Here is a 21,545-nt window from a genome sequence, read left to right as displayed (position 1 = left end):
ACAACGGTAGAAAACCAAGCAGCACGTGATTGTGTTATCCAGCGTCTTGAGAAAGAGCACCAACGTTGTTCAATACACCCATCTCTGCTGGAGACGGTACAACAGGATGTGCTGCCTTCTGCTTGACTCACCTAGGTAAACATAGACACAAAGAGAGAAGTGTGTGTGTGTGTGTGAGAGAGACTGTGCGGCGTGTGTGTACGCATTTGTGTGTGCCCCCCACCAGGACATTTTGACCTTTGGCCTCTCTATAGATCACGAGTTCAGAGGCCCCTCACTGCCCGTCTTCCCCTCTCCTGTTGCCGCCGACAACCGACAAGTGACGGCCACGTTGCTAAGGAATAATTGACTCGTGGCGTGATAATGCGTGTGTGTGAGTGAGTGAGTGACAGAGCGAGCGAGAGAGAGAGCGACAGGAGAACACATGCCAGGCAGGGCTGAGCTATTAGCGGGCCACTTGAGATGGGTTATGTAACAGAGCTGTGGCTGCAGTGCCTTCAGAAAGTATTCACATCCCTTGACTTTGTATTAAATAGAGAAATGTTGTCACTGGCCTACACACAATACACCATAACATCAAAGTAGAATTAAGTTTAACATTTTTTAAAACAAATTAATACAAAATGAAAAGCTGAAGTATTCATCCCATTTGTCATGGCAAGCCTAAAAAAGTTCAGGAGTAAAGATGTGCTTAACAAGTCACATAATAAGTTGCATGGACTCACTCTGTGTGCAGTAATAGTGTTTAACATTGTTTTTTTTATGACTACCTCATCTCTGTACCCCACACATACAGATAATTGTAAGGTCCCTCAGTCGAGCAGTGAATTTCAAACCCAGATTCAAATCACAAAAACCAGTGAGGTTTTCCAATGCCTCGCAAAGAAGGGTACCTATTGGTATATGGGTAAAAATAAAAAGCAGAGATTGAATATCATGGAGCACGGTGAAGTTATTACACTTTGGATGGTGTATCAATACACCCAGTCACTACAAAGTTACAGCCGTCGTTCCTAACTCAGTTGCCGAAGAGCAAGGAAACCGCTCAGGGATTTCACCATGAGGCTAATGGTGACTTTGAAACAGTTACATAGTTTAATGGCTGTGATAGGAGAAAACTGAAGATGGACTGTAGTTACTCCACAATACTAACCTAATTGACAAGAGTGAAAAAGAGGAAGCCTGAACAGCAGTCAACAAGCTTTTCTGAGTAAAGATCACTTTCACAGTCAAAAAGCAAGCAGAGATCTAACGCTCAGATCTGTTTTAAAACATGACTTGAAAAATGTAACACTAACTTAATAAAAACAGTAATGTAGGAATGAGGTTTGTGTAGTAGGCAGACCTAATACATTATCGCAGAATATTTGCTATATGCCCGGCCTGTCAATATTGTTCTTCTCAGACCATATTATATTTCAATACTCAAGCTTTGATAAAATACATCAGTTGGTGTAGCACTTGCGAGGCACAGCTGAGTATAAATTGAAATAATTATCTTTTTTACTTCACTGGACTGATGCTAAACTACATGTGGACACCACCTCAAATTATTGGATTCTACTATTTCAGTCACGCTCGTTGCTGACAGGTGTATAAAATCGAGCCCACAGCCATGCAATCTCCAGAGGTAAAACAAATTAAGTAAAATCACGACGTCAGCGATGTTCAGGTCGGAAAGTCGAGGCTCTAGAAAGATGCCCAGGTTTACGACTTAGAATTCCGAGTTGGATGACCCTTCAAAACAATTTTTCCCAGTCGGATCTCATTTTTCCCCCAGAGTTCACAGATGTCTTGAATGCGTTGAAGTCGGAAATGTCTGAGTTTCCAGTTGTCTTGAACATGGCATTAGTCTCAGCGGAGGGAGGGAGCAGCAAAGGGTCAGCCTCTCACGGTCTCTGCTATCTCCTTCCTTTCCTCCTGTGAGACTGACCAGAGACAGGGGACGCAGTCTTCCATCTGATGGCGAACCTCGAGCCACACCGCATCTGCCTCAAGCACAAATTGTTGCTCCTATGATCAGTGAAAGTGAAATATTCCTATAAAGACACGACGAGCTGCTAATAATAATAAAAACACAGGGCTACTCATTCACTGCAGCGCAAGTGGGAGTAGGCATTTTATGTTTTGTAATAGTGTTGAATAAAAACAGTTTGGACAGTGCTGAATTAAAAATGTAACATGAACTCATTCATAAAAACATCAGCTCCTTGCTATATTATTTGACAGTCTCTCTGGTCATGGTTTTAAAAGTTATGAAATCTCACGTAGGCTAGTATCAAACTTATAGGCACTGTGATTTGAGCTATTCAATTGGCTAGCGCAGTAGGCACACTCAATTTAGCCACAGACCTCCTGGTTGCTGGGTAAGCGGAGTGTGTCTTTTCAGACAAATTAAATAGTTAAAAATGGGAACACTTTGCCTACCCGGTGCGCAGGACTAAGAAATTAAATGCACCTACCACCAACAGTGCAACACACAAAAAAAGCACAAGTCTTTATCTTTGGCTTTTCTACAGAAATGTTGGTGATCGACTAGGAATGCCTTGAAGATCGCCGGTTGGTGACCACTGCTGTACAGAATTTAAAAAAGTCCAAAACATGCATCCTGTTTGCATCAAGTCACTAAAAGTAATACTGCAAAAAAGGTGGCTAAGCAACTGACTTTTTGTCCTGAATACAAAGCGATATGTTTGCGGAAAATCCAATACAACACATTACTGATTACCACTCTCCATATTTTCAAGCATAGTGGTGGCTGCATTATGTTATGGGTATGCTTGTAATCGTTAAGGACTGGGGAGTTATTCAGGATAAAAAAGAGAATGGAACGAAGCACAGGCAAAATCCTAGCGGAAAACCTGGTTCAGTCGGCTTTCCACACTGGGAGAGGAATTCACCAACCAGTATGACAATAACCTAAAACACATGGCCAAATCTACACTGAAGTTGTTTACTAAGAAGACAGTGGCTGTTCCTGAGTGGCTGAGTTACAGTTGTAACTTAAACCTACTTGAAAATCTCCCTGGAAATGGTTGTCTAGAAATGATCAACAGCCAATTTGACAGAGCTTGAAGAATTTTTTAAATAATAAAATGGGCAAATGTTGCACAATCCAGGTGTGGAAAGCTCTTCGAGACTTACCCAGAAAGACTCACTGCTGTAATCGCTGCCAAAGGTGCTTCCAAAAAGTACTGACTCAGGGGTGTGAACAATTATGTAAATTAGATATTTCTTTATTTCATTTTCAATAAATTAGCTACATTTTCTAAAAACATGTTTTCACATTGTCATTATCAGGCATTGTCTGTAGATGGGTGAGATTTTTTTTTTTTATTGAATCAGTTTTGAATTCAGGATGTAACAACAAAATGTGGAATAAATCAAGGGGTATGAATAATTCCGAAGGCACTGTACCTGCTGGCTCTGTGCTTGGTGTCATAACACGCACACAATTTTTTGAACTTTTGCTCAAGGCTGTTTACAGTGCATTCGGGAAGTATTCAGACCCCTTCCCTTAATCCAACATTTGTTACGTTACAGCCTTATTCTAAAATTGACAATTCTTTTTTTCCCTCATCAATCTACACACAACACCCAATTATGACAAAGCGAAAACAGGTTTTTTGAATTTTTTCAAAAACAGCAATACCTTATTTACATAAGTATTGAGACGCTTTGTTATGACACTCGAAATTGAGCTCAGGTGCATCCTGTTTCCATTTGTCATCCATTGATACTTCTACAACTTGATTGAAGTCCATCTGTGGTAAATTTAATTGATTGGACATGATTTAGAAAGGAACACACCTGTGTATATAAAAAAAAGTCCCACAGTTGACAGTGCATGTCAGAGCAAAAACCAAGCAACGAGGTCGAAGGAATTTTCTGCAGCGCTCCGAGACAGGATTGTGCCGAGGCACAGATCTGTGGAAGGGTAACAAAAAATGTATGCATCATTGAAGGTCCCCAAGAACACAGTGGCCTCCATCATTCTTAAATGGAAGAAGTTTAGAACCACCAAGACTCTCCCTGAAGCTGGCTTCCCAACCAAACTTAGCAATTGGGGGAAAAGGGCCTTGGTCAAGGAGGTGACCAAGAATCCCGACGGTCACTCTGACAGAGCTCCAGAGTTCCTCTGTGGGGATGGGAGAACCTTCCAGAATGACAACCATCTCTGCAGCACTCCACCAATCAGGCCTTTATGATAGTGGCCAGACGGAAGCCACTCCTCAGTAAAAGGCACATGACAGTCCGCTTTGAGTTTGCCAAAAGGCACCTGAAGGACTCTTAGAGAATGAGAAACAAGATTATCTGGTCTGATGAAACCAAGATTAAACTCTTTGGCCTGAATTCCAAGTATCACGTCTGGCGGAAACCTGGCACCATCCATACGGTGAAGCATGGTGGTGGCATCATCATGTTCTGGGGATGTGTTTCAGCGGCAGGGACTGGGAGAGTAGTCAGGATCAAGGGAAAGATGAACAGAGCAAAGTACAGAGAGATCCTTGATGAAAACCTGCTCCAGAGCGCTCAGGACCTCAGACTGGGGCGACGGTTCACCTTCCAACAGGATAACGGCCCTAAGCATACAGCCAAGACAACGCAGGAGAGGCTTCGGGACAAGTCTGTGAATGTCCTTGAGTGGCCCAGCCAGAGCCCGGACTTAAACACGATCGAACACATCTGGAAAGACCTGAAAATAGCTGTGCAGCGACACTCCCCATAGAGCCTGACAGAGCTTGAGAGGATCTGCAGAGAAGAAGTGGAGAAACTTCCAAAATACAGGTGCCAAGCTTGTAGCGTCATACCCAAGAAGACTCGAGGCTATAATCGCTGCCAAAGGTACTTCAACAAAGTAAGGAATAAAGGGTCTGAATACTTATGTAAATGTTATCAACATTTTTTTTTTTTTATACATTAGCAAACATTTCTAAAAACCTGTTTTTGCTTTGTCATTATGTGGCATTGTGTGTAGATTGAGGGGGAAAAAATGTTTTAATCCATTTTAGAACAAGGCTGTAACGTAACAAAATGTGGAAAAAGTCAAGGGGTCTGAACACTTTACGAATGCACTGTAATTCTGTATTTACCAGGCGGACACACTCATTCTCAGAGTCTTGGAAACTGTGTTTTGTGTTTGTGTGTGTGTATATATGATACTCTCCCCAGGTGTCAGTGCACTGCGTACAGACAGGGAGGGAGAGCGGTGGAAAGACTGCGTTAATTAGCTAGTCCACCCCTCAGACTGAGTAAGGACTGCGGTGTGAGTGTTCACCTAAAGCAGACTGCAGAGAACACAGCCTGAGCTCCGCAATACTTTAGTGCTGTCTAATACAGCAACTAATGACATGTCAACAGAATAGACTAAATATTTCTCAGAGCTGAACGTACACAGATCTTGATCTTATATTGTTCAGAGGAGATACAGATCTGGGACGGACTATTGTCTATAAATCCAGGTTGCTTTCTGCCAACCACAGTGTTGATAGGGCCAACATCTAAAGAGGTGTACATCTACAACTCCTGACGTCACCATGCACCAGTACCTCAGTCTGACTGCCCATCACTTCTTTAAAACATGTTAATTACATTCAGTCGTCAACTATTTGTTGTGCAAATAGTTGTTTGAACCCACTGCAATGATGTTTGAACACATCAACCTCTTGGCAACCAACTAAAACCCCTTCTGATAAAGCTTTATTTAAAGCATCCAGCTATAACCCTTTATAACATGTTATAATCATGTATGAGCTTTTGTAATGACAAATAATATGTTATGTATCTGTTAGTTTCAACACTTCAACAGATTGAAACTCGCTGGTATTAGTCAGGATCATTATGAGATGATTATAAGGGGTTTAAGACATGGGTATGACAACTCTAACAATGCATTAGAACTGCATCATAACAGCCCATACATAAATGCCTCCTCTGTATTGCTTTTTTTCCCCCAGACAGGTTGTGGCACGTTTCCAGACAGGGACGTTGCCACCCTTACTGCATGTCAGTAGTAAAACCCTAGGAGGGAGAAAGATCAGAGTGGCAGTCCCTAGTTTCTGAGAAGTGCACTGTAGCTTTATAACCAAGTCTAAGAGAAAGGGAAAGGTAGAGAGGGAGGTTGTGATGCTGGGCTCAGTCATGTTTTGTGGTGTTTTTCGCTCTTTGCGGGGGGGTCTGCTGCAGAGGCTGATGATTCACAGTCAGACCGGAACACATTTATCATTTACATTTTTAGTCATTTAGCAGACGCTCTTATCCAGAGCAACTTACAGGAACAATTAGGGTTAAGTACCTTGCTCAAGGGCACGTTGGCAGATTTTTCACTGCCTCCGGCTGCTGAGGACACCTTGAGACGCTACAGCTACTGCATACATTTAAAGGACAAACTGTGTGTTTGTGCGAGTGTGTGTACTCATAACAGACATGTTACACATGTAGCAGCCAATACCTTTCAAATGGCAGTGACAGCAAGGAGTCCGAATTCAACGTTCCAACACTGTTTTCACATTCAACACAGATGAGGTTCAAATATAAAATCCTGACTCATCATTGCATCACCAGTACCTTGGTGCTAAAATAGACACACCGTTCTATCATGCAACACAGAGGTGTTGATGTGAAGACCTGTGTAGATCATGGAAGATGTGAAGACCTGTGTAGATCATGGAAGAGGTAGCTCAACAAATACCCACCTTGATCATCTGGGCCACGTAGCTTTCTGGGCCGGTGTACTCTGTGGGGTCCTTCACCCTCACCAGAACCAGGAAGTACAGATAGTGCCACATGTTGTGTTCCGACGTGATGTGCTCCTCAAAGGACACCGTCTTGTTGTCAAACTTATCCCTCTCCAACCCTGAGTGAGGAAAAACAGTACTTATTGACTAATATACCAATTCACTGATCCACCAATTCACTTTACCTTTGTCATATCCTGCAGTTTCATTGCCGTTCTTAATTATATTTTAGAGCCTCTCTATTAGGGGTGTGCTGAGTACTCGGACAAAACGAGTATCGTAACAAATATGGAGAACTTTCCAAATACAATTGACAAGTATTTTTGTAATTATCTGTGATTGGAAAAACGTAATTGCCAGCTGACAGCACACATCTCTTTCACTCAAACAGTGTGAAGCACTCTGTGCTCTAAACAACTAAAGGCTAGTTCTTCGGTCTGTAAACAAACGGGCGGCAATTATTGCTATTATTTATTCTCGCCCAGGCATGTTTACCGAGCGACAGATCAATAGAAAATAAAATGACAAACGTAGATAGTTTATTTTTGATTGTACAAATGTTGTGGCATAAGTGTCAGGAGAGAAAAGGTTTTCTCCTCACAAAAGTTGAACAATATATGGGAGTTAGCCTACGTTCATCTAAATCTGTGTCTGGAATAAATGCAGGCAATATAGTCATTTTTGTTGTTGAAAAGCCAGCCAGCCAGCTACACACACACGAAGTCGGAAGTTTACATATGGCTTAGCAAAATGAATTTAAACTCAGTTTTTCACAATTCCTGAAATGTAATCCAAGTAAAAATTCCCTGCCTTAGGTCAGGTTAGGTCAGGTTAGATCCTAAGATCATCACTTTATTTTAAGAATGTGAAATGTCAGAATAATAGTAGAGAGAATGATTTATTTCATCTTTTATTTTTTTCATCACATTCCCAGTGGGTCAGAAGTTACATACACTCAATTAGTATTTGGTAGCATTGCCTTTAAATTGTTTAACTTGGGTCAAATGTTTCGGGTAGCCTTCCACAAGCTTCGAACAATAAGTTGGGTGAATTTTGGCCCATTCCTCTTGACAGAGATGGTGGAACTGAGTCAGGTTTGTAGGCCTCCTTGCTCGCACACGCTTTTTCAGTTCTGCCCACAAATTTTCTATGGGCTTGAGGTCAGGGCTTTGTGATGGCCACTCCAATACCTTGACATTGATGTCCTCAAGCCATTTTGCCACACCTTTGAAAGTATGCTTGGGGTCAATGTCCATTTGGAAGACCCATTTACGACCAAGCTTTAACTTCCTGACTGATGTCTTGAGATGCTGCTTCAATATATCCACATACTTTTCCCTCTTTATGATGCCATCGACTGTGTGAAGTGCACCAGTCCCTCCTGCAGCAAAGAACCCCCACAACATGATGCTGCCACCCCTGTGCTTCACGGTTGGGATGGTGTTCTTTGGCTTGCAAGCCTCCCCCTTTTCCTCCAAACATAACAATGGTCATTATGGCCAAACAGTTCTATTCCTGTTTCATCAGACCAGAGGACCTTTCTCCAAAAAGTACCATCTTTGTCCCCATGTGCAGTTGCAAACCGTAGTCTGGCTTTTTTATGGCGGTTTTGGAGCAGTGGCGTCTCCTTCCTGAGCGGTATGACGGCTGCGTGGTCCCATGGTGATTATACTTGCGTACTATTGTTTGTATAGATGAACATAGTACCTTCAGGCATTTGGAAATTGCTCCCAAGGATGAACCAGACTTCCACAGGTACACCAGACACCTGGATATCCACAGGTACACCTCCAATTGACCCATTTGACTCAAATGATGTCAATTAGCCTATCAGAAGCTTCTAGCCGTGACATAATTTTCTAGGATTTTCCAAGATGTTTAAAGGCACAGTCAACTTAGTGTAGGTTAACTTCTGACCCACTGGAATTGTGATACAGTGAATAATAAGTTAAATAATCTGTCTGTAAACAATTGTTGGAAAAATTACTTGTGTCATGCACAAAAGTAGATGTCCTAACCGACATGCCAAAACTATAGTTTGTAAACAAGAAAGTGGTGGAGTGGTTGAAAAATGAGTTTTAATGACTCCGACTTCAACTGTACATACATACAGACAGACATACAGACATACACACACACTACCGGTCAAAAGTTTTAGAACACCTACTCATTCAAGGGTTTTTCTTTATTTTGACTATTTTCTACATTATAGAATAATAGTGAAGACGTCAAAACTATGAAATACACATATGACATCATGTAGTAACCAAAAAAAGTTAAACAAAATCAAAAATATTTTGTATTTCAGATTCTTCAAATAGCCACCCTTTGCCTTGAGGACAGCTTTGCACACTCTTGACAGTCTCTCAACAAGCTTCATGAGGTAGTCACCTGGAATTCATTTCCATTAACAGGTGTGCCTTTTAAAAGTTAATTTGCGGAATTTCTTTCCTTCTTAATGCATTTGAGCCAATCAGTTGTGTTGTGACAAGGTAGGGGTGGTATACAGAAGATAGCCCTATTTGGTAAAAGACCAAGTCCATATTATGGAAATAACAGCTCAAATAAGAAAAGAGAAACGACAGAACATGATTAATTTAAGACATGAAGGTCAGTCAATACGTAATTTTTCAAGAATTTTGAAAGATGGTTTTTGCAGTCGCAATAACCATCAAGCGCTATGATGAAATTGGCTCTCATGAGGACTGCCACAGGAATGGAAGAACCAGAGTTACCTCTGCAGAGTTACCTCTGCTGCAGAGGATAAGTTCATTAGAGTTACCAGCCTCAGAAATTGCAGCCCAAATAAATGCTTCAGAGTTCAAGTAACAGACACATCTCAACATCAACTGTGTGCATCAGGCCTTCATGGTCGAATTGCTGCAAAGAAACCACTACTAAAAGGTGTAATCAACTGTGTAAGGAATATTTGACCAAGAATGAGAGTGATGTAGTGCTGCATCAGATGACCTGGCCTCCACAATCCCCCAACCTCAACCAAATTGAGATGGTGTGGGATGAGTCTGACCACATAGTGAAGGAAAAGCAGCCAACAAGTGCTCAGAATATGTGGGAACTCCTTCAAGACTGTTGGAAAAGCATTCCAGGTGAAGCTGGTTGAGAGAATGCCAAGAGTGTGCGAAGAGTGTGCAAAGCTGTCATCAAGGCAAAGGGTGGCTATTTGAAGAATCTCAAATAGAAAATATATTTTGATTAGTTTCACACTTTTTTGGTTACTACATGATTCCATATGTGTTATGTCATAGTTTTGATGTCTCCACTATTATTCTACAATGTAGACAAATAAAGGAAAACTCTTGAATAGTAGGTGACGGGTAATGAATGAATGAATGAATGAATGAATGAATGAATGAGTGAGTGAATATATATATATATATATATATATATATATATATATATATATATATATATATATATATATATATATATACACACATACATATTTATATATATATATATATACAGTGGGGAGAATATGTATTTGATACACTGCCGATTTTGCAGGTTTTCCTACTTACAAAGCATGTCGAGGTCTGTAATTTTTATCATAGGTACACTTCAACTGTGAGAGACGGAATCTAATTGTATGATTTTTAAGTAATCACATTGTATGATTTTTAAGTAATTCATTTGCATTTTATGCCATGACATAAGTATTTGATACATCAGAAAAGCAGAACTTAATATTTGGTACAGAAACCTTTGTTTGCAATTAGAGATCATACGTTTCCTGTAGTTCTTGACCAGGTTTGCACACACTGCAGCAGGGATTTTGGCCCACTCCTCCATACAGACCTTCTCCAGATCCTTCAGGTTTCGGGGCTGTCGCTGGGCAATACGGACTTTCAGCTCCCTCCAAAGATTTTCTATTGGGTTCAAGTCTGGAGACTGGCTAGGCCACTCCAGGACCTTGAGATGCTTCTTACGGAGCCACTCCTTATTTGCCCTGGCTGTGTGTTTCGGGTTGTTGTCATGCTGGAAGACCCAGCCACGAACCATCTTCAATGCTCTTACTGAGGGAAGGAGGTTGTTGGCCAAGATCTCACGATACATGGCCCCATCCATCCTCCCCTCAATACGGTGCAGTCGTCCTGTCCCCTTTGCAGAAAAGCATCCCCAAAGAATTATGTTTCCACCTCCATTCTTCACGGTTGGGATGGTGTTCTTGGGGTTGTACTCATCCTTCTTCTTCCTCCAAACACGGCGAGTGGAGTTTAGACCAAAAAGCTCTATTTTTGTCTCATCAAACCACATGACCCTCTCCCATTCCTCCTCTGGATCATCCAGATGGTCATTGGCAAACTTCAGACGGGCCTGGACATGCGCTGGCTTGAGCAGGGGGACCTTGCGTGCGCTGCAGGATTTTAATCCATGACGGCGTAGTGTGTTACTAATGGTTTTCTTTGAGACTGTGGTCCCAGCTCTCTTCAGGTCATTGACCAGGTCCTGCCGTGTAGTTCTGGGCTGATCCCTCACCTTCCTCGTGATCATTGATGCCCCACGAGGTGAGATCTTGCATGGAGCCCCAGACCGAGGGTGATTGATCGTCATCTTGAACTTTTTCTAATAATTGCGCCAACAGTTGTTGCCTTCTCACCAAGCTGCTTGCCTATTGTCCTGTAGCCCATCCCAGCCTTGAGTAGGTCTACAATTTTAACCCTGATGTCCTTACACAGCTCTCTGGTCTTGGCCATTGTGGAGAGGTTAGAGTCTGTTTGATTGAGTGTGGACAGGTGTCTTTTATACAGGTAACGAGTTCAAACAGGTGCAGTTAATACAGGTAATGAGTGGAGAACAGGAGGGCTTCTTAAAGAAAAACTAACAGGTCTGTGAGAGACGGAAATCTTACTGGTTGGTAGGTGTTCAAATACTTATGTCATGCAATAAAATGCAAATTAATTACTTAAAAATCATACAATGTGATTTTCTGGATTTTTGTTTTAGATTCCGTCTCTCACAGTTGAAGTGTACCTATGATAAAAATTACAGACCTCTACATGCTTTGTAAGTAGGAAAACCTGCAAAATCGGCAGTGTATCAAATACTTGTTCTCCCCACTGTATATATTTTCCTATTTCATTGATCATTGAATAGGACTAAGTTAATCATGTGCATTGTCACTGGTCGGGTCGTTTAATAATGTGTGTGAATGAGCGAAGGAACATAACGATGTGCTCTGAGATGCACTTTGACTGATAGCGCAGTAATGCGCACTTGAGGTATAGGCTTTACTTGCATTTAAAACGCACATCCGGGTTTTCCGATCACGAGTATTAAGTGTGATGATACAGATACAATTCTGAATACAAGTATGACGAGATCCTCACACCCCTACTCTCTATACGGTCGTGTTGTATATCTACAGCACATACTTCATAGTAATGTTCGATATGTACAGGCAGCAAGCACAAAAGGAAGTCAGATTTTATTCTAACATTGCAAGACAGTAGAGGGAGTATTGCTATTAAAGTGGCAAAACGCAAGAAATTTACCGTAGAACGTCGCATCAGGACGATACAAAAACCCACGCATAACGCGACAGAACTGTACAATATGTATTTTCCTGCTATGTAGTTCTGTGTACTGTTACGTAGTGCTGCGTAGTGTTATGTGGTGCTCTGTGGTCTTCTATGTAGTGTTATATAGAGTTATGTAGTGCTGTGTAGGGCTGTGAACCCACCACAGATGAAGCAGGTGGTCTTCAGTATCTCCTCCTTCCTCTGCTTCTCGCTCCTCAGGTCAGCGAACGTATCGATGATGACGCCGAAGATGAGGTTGAGGACGATGATGATGACGATGAAGAAGAACAGCAGGTCATACACCACACGGGCCACAAACAGAGGATCCTGGGTAACGAGTGGACCGGTGAGAAACAACGAGAGAGTGATCTTCAGCATCAAAGTATTAGCATTATCCACCTCGTGTAAAGTACTTAAGTAGTACTTTAAAGTATTTTTTTTAATGTATCTGTACTTTACTATATATATTTTTGCCAACTTTTACTTCACAACATTCCTATAGAAAATAATGTACCTTTTACTCCATACATTTTCCCTGACACCCACAATTTGGACAGGAAAATGGTCCAATTCACACACTTTTCAAGAGAACATCCCTGGTCATCCCTACTACCTCTTATATGGCGGACTCACTAAAAAATGGTTTGTTTGTAAATTATGTCTGAGTGTTGGAGTATGCCCTGGCTATCCGCTAATTAAAAAAATAAATAATAATTGTGCCGTTTGCTTAAAATAAGGAAGTTGATATTATTTTACTTTTGATACTTAAGTATATTTGAGCAATTATATTCACTTTTGATAGTTAAGTATATTTAAAACCAAATACTTTTACTCAAGTAGTATTTAACTGGGTGACTCACTTTTACTTGAGTCATTTTCTATTAAGGTATCTTTACTTTTACTCAAGTATGAAAATGGAGTACTTTTTCCACCCCTGCTATCCACATCCTCATAATCATCATCCCGATTAATACCATCAATAGAACTGTATCATCACCACCAGCATCATCATGAAAAAGAGTTGGCCCTTTGTTTTAGTACATTTTCTTACTGACTGGTTCATTGATCAACTGATTGATGGACTGACTGATTGGGCCATGTCACTCACGTCTTTGGAAGGTTTCCTCAGCACGTCTCCCACTCCCCCTCCGTTCCTCAGGCCCTGGTTCAGCACCGTCACGATACACATCAGCAGAGTGTCACACACACGCTCTGTCCCATCGTCCTCCCCCGCCATCACTGGACACACACATCAAAACATACAGCCATAAGGAGTGTGTCTGTGTGTGTGAACGCAACGCAGCAGGGCAGGCCATTTCCCCCTCCTGCTACACCATACTGTGTGTTAGATAACTAATGATAGATGTACACATCAAAAGGTGGTAGTATCTTAAATCTCCCTGACAACGAGTGACAAGTTCAAATTTCAAAAAGCTGTACATGTCTATATCAGATTCAGGTTGAAATCCCCTCACAATAGTAGACTTCAACAAAAGCTTGTGCTCACAACACTGGATGAAAGAGTTTGAACACTGAAACGTGGGAGGAAGTGACCCCTCTATGTGACAGATTTGAAAAGAGGGGAGGAGGGTTTTAAGGAAAACAGCGAGAGAGAGAGAGATCGAGAGGGTGAGAACATTGTCAGAGAAGGAGGGATAAAAATAGAGAGGAGCCGGTGAGGTCACGTGTCGAGGCCCCTGTAGTGCAGGTGATCCATAGACACACACTGGACTAGAGAACAAAGGACGATGAGTCATCCCCTATATACCTCTGCTTCTCCCTCTCCACGATTACTCTACACTAAGGACTGACAACTAACTGAACTAGCTATGGTCTGAAAGTGCTGAAAGAGCAGTGAACCGGATTCAAACAAATACTGGCAGCGCAGTGTTTCCATTAGGAAAATGTGGCGGCGGACATTTGACCGGCAGCATTTTAATTTATAGAGCATGTAAGAAATTTACCGGACCCACATCCGTCTGTTGCGTAACCGGATTAGGGCGTCCACGCACGGTTCTCAAAATGACATGTCTTAACAGGACATACAACTCATATGCAACAGCATTAATCATTTTAAATGAATTTCGATGGGCAATTTGAAGATGTTAGAATACATAGGCAGTGACTCCATAAGGCTAGAGAAGCTTTCCCTAAAGTACATCGAATTAGATTGCCAAAATGATATAGCCTAATCAGTTTACTCCTGTCTATATATAAATAAATAAAATCCGTCAAAAATAGGCTACTACACCAGAAAGCATGATTTGGCCACAGAGGATCATTAGGAAAAAAATGATACTCGTATAGACTATAGTCAGAAGGGCCTGCAATTTGAGCAGAGCTTGCGGCAAATACCAAATAGATGATTGTTGAGTTGCGACTGTCAGTGAAAAGCAGAGACCCCCAGCCAGGCATATCGAAATATTTAAAAATACAATCTCAAAAAAACTGCTTGGAAAACAAATGGCTATTGCTGTAACGAGAAGACAATGAAAAGACTCCAATTTGTCTTTTAATTATCAAGATTCTCAACTTCATTTAGCGAAAAGTAGTACTCTTATTGGCACCAGCGGAGAACATCGGCCATATCCTCAGTGAGTGTGCATAGTCACTGTCTTTATCATTGGGTCAGTGCCACTTTTGTTTGTATTTGAACAATCATTTCCTCCTCCAGGTTATATAAACGTTGTATTTGTGTTGCTCCTTTTCCTAGGCCTAATATATGGATCAGACAACGTGGTTTTTATTGATCTGTTTGTCAGTGTCAGCAGAGTAGCCTTCCCTGTCATTTGTCGTATTAAAAAAGTTTCTGCTAATGTCTCCAGTCATACATAGTGTAGTAGAATTGCTTGAAATGTGTTTATAAAAAGGCCAATGTTTTCCTGTGCAAAAAAGGAGAATAAATGTAGGATATAGCCTGCTATCTGATAGGGTAGACTAGGCCTACCCTAAGCCACAACGACTATCCAACCTAATCATCACATTAGGAATAGTAGACTATCTTACGTAAGTCCGCAAATGTAAGGATGCATGGAATGCCTGCCATTATAAAAGGTGAATTTTTATGGTGAAAATTTGCTTTACCAAACTTGAAACTCACATGCCGCCTATGTTAGAATAACTACCCACATTTACTTTTCCTCAGCCAACAAGACAAACAGCAAAATCACTAGCCTATGTCAATCTACTATCCCCCACAGTAGAAAAGTTGCCCTATTCTATTGGTCATCTTGTCGTTCGGTGCCAGAAAGAAATAGCCTGTTCCAAACAGACTCTGGGACAGTTGTGGGATGATAGATCCCAAATTCATACAACCACTAGGCCTAGGCTACATCCAATTATAAGCGCAGCAATGCACACAAGGCAGTAGGCTACGTGCGAATGAAAATATCTGTTAGAAACTTAGAAAGAGGGGAGATTTAAATATACAACAACTAGCATGGGTTGCTAATGACTAGGATTGTGGCATTGGCTACTGGACAATTAAATAAAGTTCATTTGAAAACCAATAGAACATGAGAGAAAAAGGCTACTGGTTTCAATGGCTTTAGAAAATAAATAATAGAAAATAATAATAATAATAATAATATAAATGTATTTTTAATCGTGGCCATAGTTTTTAAAAAATGCGATTGACTTTAGAATTGTTGTGCAATGACTGGTCTTATTAAAGCACATGTTTCACTCCAGCAGAAACAAACAGCTGTTTGAGCTGTATCAGCAGCTCTCACGCTACATCCACTGGTATTTACATCAATTCAGGATAAAATGCATTATTTCGCAAAGGGATTTTTTTCTCTCTCTCTCCCAGACAATTGGCTGGCACCAATAATAAAAATTAAAAAAATCGACCAAAAGCCGGCTATTACTGTCTAACGGAAACCCTGTGGCAAGTAAAGTCCAGGCCTGGAGCTCCCGCTGTGCACTCAGACAGCTCAGCCCACAGACAGACAGTACAATAAACACACCCCCCAGACCAGCCGGTTACATAAGAGCGCCGCTCTGTTCTGCTCTGCACGACCACCACCAGATTATGCAACAGGTGCATATGTGCTGCAAGTTGTCTCTCCCTGACTGCCCAAATGTTGTGCGAAAGCACGCCCACACTCTTGTATGCATGCACTCACGCTCTGGAAAGCTCACACACATGGGGAAGTGTGCAACGGCACAGGCAATTAATGTTCCACACACAGATGCATGAACGTGTAAGCGTGCACGCACAGTCAGTCAACAGAGACAGAGGTTTATCTAAAATCCATAGTCTTATAAACTATGTTTAGTAAAATTGTGTTTACTAGTAATTACACATAGTTATGACATAAAGCAAAAAATCCATCCTACTACTCACAGTCTATATTCCTGTCAGCTCCAACTGACAACACTAAAATCTATTCTGTTTACTCTCCAGCCCTATTTCACTATTGATAAGCAGAGTGTCTGAAGAGAGAACAGCGGGTAATGATAAAATGAACCATCCATCTCATGCTGTACTGCCCGGTGATAACTACCACCGGGTGATAACTACCACCGGGTGATAACTACCACCGGGTGATAACTACCACCGGGTGATAACTACCACCGGGTGATAACTACCACCGGGTGATAACTACACAGTGGGCAAAAAGGATTGTACTGACGTCATTAGAATGTATTTTATTAATCTGTGGACAGGTTGTATACTGGCTGTATAAGGAAGTTCTCACGACCGCGGGACACATAACTGACGTGAAAATGACTGAAGCCAGTCAGGTGTGGGTATTGAAGGGGGCCAGTTAGGCCTACCCTGCCCCCATCCACACCTAATGGGAAGACTATGGGGCCTCAGTCCAGTGTAAAAGGAGTGCAGACACCTCAAATCATCAGACATCATGGACCTTCTAAGTGAGCAGTGACTAGATCAGTGATCAGCACGACAGGCTGAGGGTGGGGTGCTGCAGGGGAACAGAGTAAATGGGCAGAGATGCCAAGGTAACCTTCCCAAATGACTATCGCCCCGTAGCACACATCTATAGCCATGAAATGCTTTGAAAGGTTGGTCATGGCTCACATCAACACCCTCATCCCAGACACCCTGATCCCACTCCAATTCGCATATCGCCCAACAAATCCACAGATGACCAATCTCTATTGCACTCCACACTGCCCTCACCCACCTGGACGAAAGAAAAACCTCGGTAAGAATGCTGTTCATTGACTACAGCTCAGCATTCAATGCCATGGTCCCCTCCAAGCTCATCACCAAGCTCAGGACCCTGGGACTGAACACCTCCCTCTGCAACTGGATCCTAGCCTTCCTGACAGGCCGCCCCTAGGCGGTGAGGGTTGACAACACCACATCCACCACGCTGACCATCAACATGGACTACCTGCATTGACCCTTTTTTTGCACTAACTCTTGCAATGACTACGCACACTCACTGGACTCTGTGTCCCTCGGGCACACACAATTTCACACTCATCACATATGGGGCGGCATAAAGCCTAGTGGTTAGAGCGTTGGGCCAGTAACCAAAAGGTTGCTGGATCGAATCCCTGAGCTGACAAGGTAAAAATCTGACGTTCTGCCCCTGAACAAGACAGTTGCACTGTTCCCCGGTAGGCCGTCATTGTAAATAAGAATTTGTTCTTAACTGACCTGCCTTGTTAAATAAAGGTTAAATAAAAAATAAAAAAATACTCAACCCACACACTCACTTCAACAAACTGACAACCCAACAAACACAGGAATACTGACGCCAAACACTTTCACACTCATCACATACGCTGCTACTACTGTCTATTATCTATCATGTTGCTGATCCCCCACCTTCCTCATGATCATTGATGCCCCACGAGGTGAGATCTTGCATGGAACCCCAGACCGAGGGTGATTGACCGTCATCTTGAACTTCTTCCATTTTCTAATAATTGCGCCAAAAGTTGTTGCCTTCTCACCAAGCTGCTTGCCTATTGTCCTGTAGCCCATCCCAGCCTTGTGCAGGTCTACAATTTTATCCCTGATGTCAAAACACAGCTCTCTGGTATTGGGCATTGTGGAGAGGTTGGAGTCTGTTTGATTGAGTGTGTGGACAGGTGTCTTTTAGACAGGTAACAAGATCAAACAGGTGCAGTTAATACAGGTAATGAGTGGAGAACAGGAGGGCTTCTTAAAGAAAAACTGTGAGAGCCGAAATTCTTACTGGTTGGTAGGGGATCAAATACTTATGTCATGCAATAAGATGCAAATTAATTACTTAAAAATCATACAATGTGATTTTCTGGATTTTTGTTTTAGATTCCGTCTCTCACAATTGAAGTGTACCTATGATACAAATTACAGACCTCTACATGCTTTGTAAGTAGGAAAACCTGCAAAATCGGCAGTGTATCAAATACTTGTTCTCCCCACTGTATATATATATATACACATATATACATACACATCTCCTTAAACCTGCATTGTTGGAAAAGACCCGTAAGTAAGCATTTCACTGTTAGCCTACACCTGTTATTTACAAAGCAAGTGATAAATAACATTTGATTTGAGACCTAGTGTAGTATAGGGTCTGAGGAACAGTGTGTACTATCTGAACTAGGGGCAAAAGTTCGGAGACCTAGGGTAGAGCATTAAGGCGAAGGTAGTGAGTAGGGGGTGATTGTGGGTACTGAATGAAAGGGGGGGGGGGGGGGTAATAGGGTAGAGTACAGGGTTCTGGGATGAAAAGGAGAGGGCTTCTATGGGCACTGACCTGGCAGACGTTGCACGTCCATGCGGAAGTCGTCCTTGAGGAAGAGGAAGCCCACGATGGAGAAGAGGTAGACCAGGATGAGGGCCAGTACAGCCGTGAGGACGATGGAGCGCCCATTACGTGTCACACTCTTGACCACATTCAGCAGGGTCTCCTCGCGGTTCAGCAGGTCAAAGAGCTGAGGGGCACAGACACACAGTCAGACAGATACAGACACACAGTTGTAGAGGAACCAGACATCACAAAGCTTCCGATTGGCAGCAATAGCAAAAGTAGGAGAGGATGTGTCTTTCTGCAACTGTGTCTGAAAAACCTGGTACAAGGAGGAACAAGGAAACCACAAAGCTAAACGACATAACCACACAACAACCACCTGCTGTCATCACATGGCACCAAGAAAGGTCCAGACTTAAATCAAGACCAAACGTCAATTTTAGGTTTTCTGAAAAATAATCAAGTACTTTGAGGTTCAATGAATCCACTTTATTGAATTGAATGGATAAATTTTTTATAAATGAGTAATAATATCAAGCCTCGTCTTTTTTAAGTTTAACGGTGAAGTGCTGCAGAGAAGACCAGACAGAGAGATTGTTTCCACTAACCAGGAAGCTGTAGAAGAACTCGTGGACGAAGAGGCCCAGCATACAGACGATGACATAGCCCACGTGGTAGAGGAAGGGCATGTCCATGACCACCGGCTTGTAGCCCCGCGTGAACGTCCCCTGGTTGCCCACGAAGCTCACCAGGAACACAATCTTATTGAGGAGCTGGAGAGATGAGAGAGTAGAGGACTGAGCAATGGCTTCAATAGAAGACGATGCTGAAATCACAAGAAAATATTTGTACACTGTAGGCTTGGGCAGTATATCGTATACCGGGGAAAAAGCCAAGCGACATGCGTTCTTCATGTCACCTCACATTATTATGAAGCTTACGGTAATCCCCGGTCAAATGGTGTTTGTTTACAAGCACAACGATGAGAGACCGGAGCCTTGTGATCTAATTACAGTATGGAATTCACAACAACATGTTTGCCAGCTAGATGACTTATAACAATTAAGTTAACTGTCTAAAATGTGCTGAATGCTCTGCAGTTGTGCATTTGGTTTGCTAATTTAGTAGCTAGTTAGCTATCTAGCTAAGCATTCGCTTGGTAACAGCAAAGAATCCCCTCCTGGATCAAGAGCCTTGCTGGCTAATATTTGTTTTGTGCCGCAAACTGCGGGTAGAATTTTGGAGTTACTTGTATAGTTTAGGTCAGAATCTTGACAAAATGCTCGCAACACGCTCATTAGCATTTAGTTAGCATTCTCAATGGGATCTTAAATGTACTTGTCAACATTGCTAACCTTCGGATTACAGAGTATCAGTGGGGTTTGAAAACAACGCCCCTTGTGTTCATTACCAAATATCCAAGTTTGGCACAAGGTCGGTATGAAGGTATGATAATCTGGATACCCCCCAATCCTAGTACACTGTACATTTACTTAAAAATATCTTGTCCATATTTTACTTTTCTGTACTTTTTGCAAACAAATTGCCTCTTGGGAATAATAAAACCTCTATAATAGAATTCACTAATAACAGTAATTCTTATTTCCTGATATAACAATGCCAAATCTGGGAGCATCCCAGCTGTAGAGGGGTTGGGGTTAAGGGGTTTACTTTACTGACTTTATTGTCCCCATGGGGAAATGTTGTTGCAGTGTCATGTACGTTTAAATAACAAAACAAATTGACAATACAACTTTCATAACAGTTACATACCAATAAAAAGAGACTAGCCTGCTGGCCTTACTGGGTAGATAGGAACATTAGCCTGCTGGTCTTACTGGGTATATAGGAACATTAGCCTGCTGGCCTTACTGGGTGGATAGGAACATTAGCCTGCTGGCCTTACTGGGTGGATAGGAACATTAGCCTGCTGGCCTTACTGGGTAGATAGGAATGTTAGCCTGCTGGTCTTACTGGGTGGATAGGAACATTAGCCTGCTGGCCTTACTGGGTGGATAGGAACATTAGCCTGCTGGTCTTACTGGGTGGATAGGAACATTAGCCTGCTGGCCTTACTGGGTGGATAGGAACATTAGCCTGCTGGCCTTACTGGGTAGATAGGAACGTTAGCCTGCTGGTCTTACTGGGTGGATAGGAACATTAGCCTGCTGGCCTTACTGGGTGGATAGGAACATTAGCCTGCTGGCCTTACTAGGTGGATAGGAACATTAGCCTGCTGGCCTTACTGAGTCTATAGGAACATTAGCCTGCTGGTCTTACTGGGTGGATAGGAACATTAGCCTGCTGGCCTTACTGGGTGGATAGGAACATTAGCCTGCTGGCCTTACTGGGTAGATAGGAACATTAGCCTGCTGGCCTTACTGGGTGGATAGGAACATTAGCCTGCTGGCCTTACTGGATGGATAGGAACATTAGCCTGCTGGCCTTACTGAGTCTATAGGAACATTAGCCTGCTGGTCTTACTGGGTGGATAGGAACATTAGCCTGCTGGCCTTACTGAGTCTATAGGAACATTAGCCTGCTGG

At 42.2% G+C, this 21,545-nt stretch overlaps 1 protein-coding gene across 3 annotated transcripts in view; it reads right to left on the bottom strand.

Annotated features, from left to right (window-relative positions):
• Window positions 1-21,545, bottom strand: part of LOC129866873 (inositol 1,4,5-trisphosphate receptor type 2-like) — a 156,750-nt gene that overhangs the window by 20,319 nt on the left and 114,886 nt on the right. For all 3 annotated transcript variants that reach the window (XM_055939881.1, XM_055939882.1, XM_055939883.1), the window contains 5 exons: window positions 19,608-19,772; window positions 19,006-19,183; window positions 13,386-13,516; window positions 12,439-12,604; window positions 6,696-6,856 (listed from right to left, as the gene is read on the bottom strand). In XM_055939881.1, the coding sequence (XP_055795856.1) occupies window positions 6,696-6,856; window positions 12,439-12,604; window positions 13,386-13,516; window positions 19,006-19,183; window positions 19,608-19,772 (801 nt within the window). The remainder of the gene's footprint in view (window positions 1-6,695; window positions 6,857-12,438; window positions 12,605-13,385; window positions 13,517-19,005; window positions 19,184-19,607; window positions 19,773-21,545) is intronic.

The sequence above is a fragment of the Salvelinus fontinalis genome, chromosome 12 (assembly GCF_029448725.1).
Source record: "Salvelinus fontinalis isolate EN_2023a chromosome 12, ASM2944872v1, whole genome shotgun sequence".
Lineage (NCBI taxonomy): Eukaryota > Metazoa > Chordata > Actinopteri > Salmoniformes > Salmonidae > Salvelinus > Salvelinus fontinalis.
Note: the sequence above shows the minus strand (reverse complement) of the source record. Positions and strands in the feature narration are given on the sequence as shown.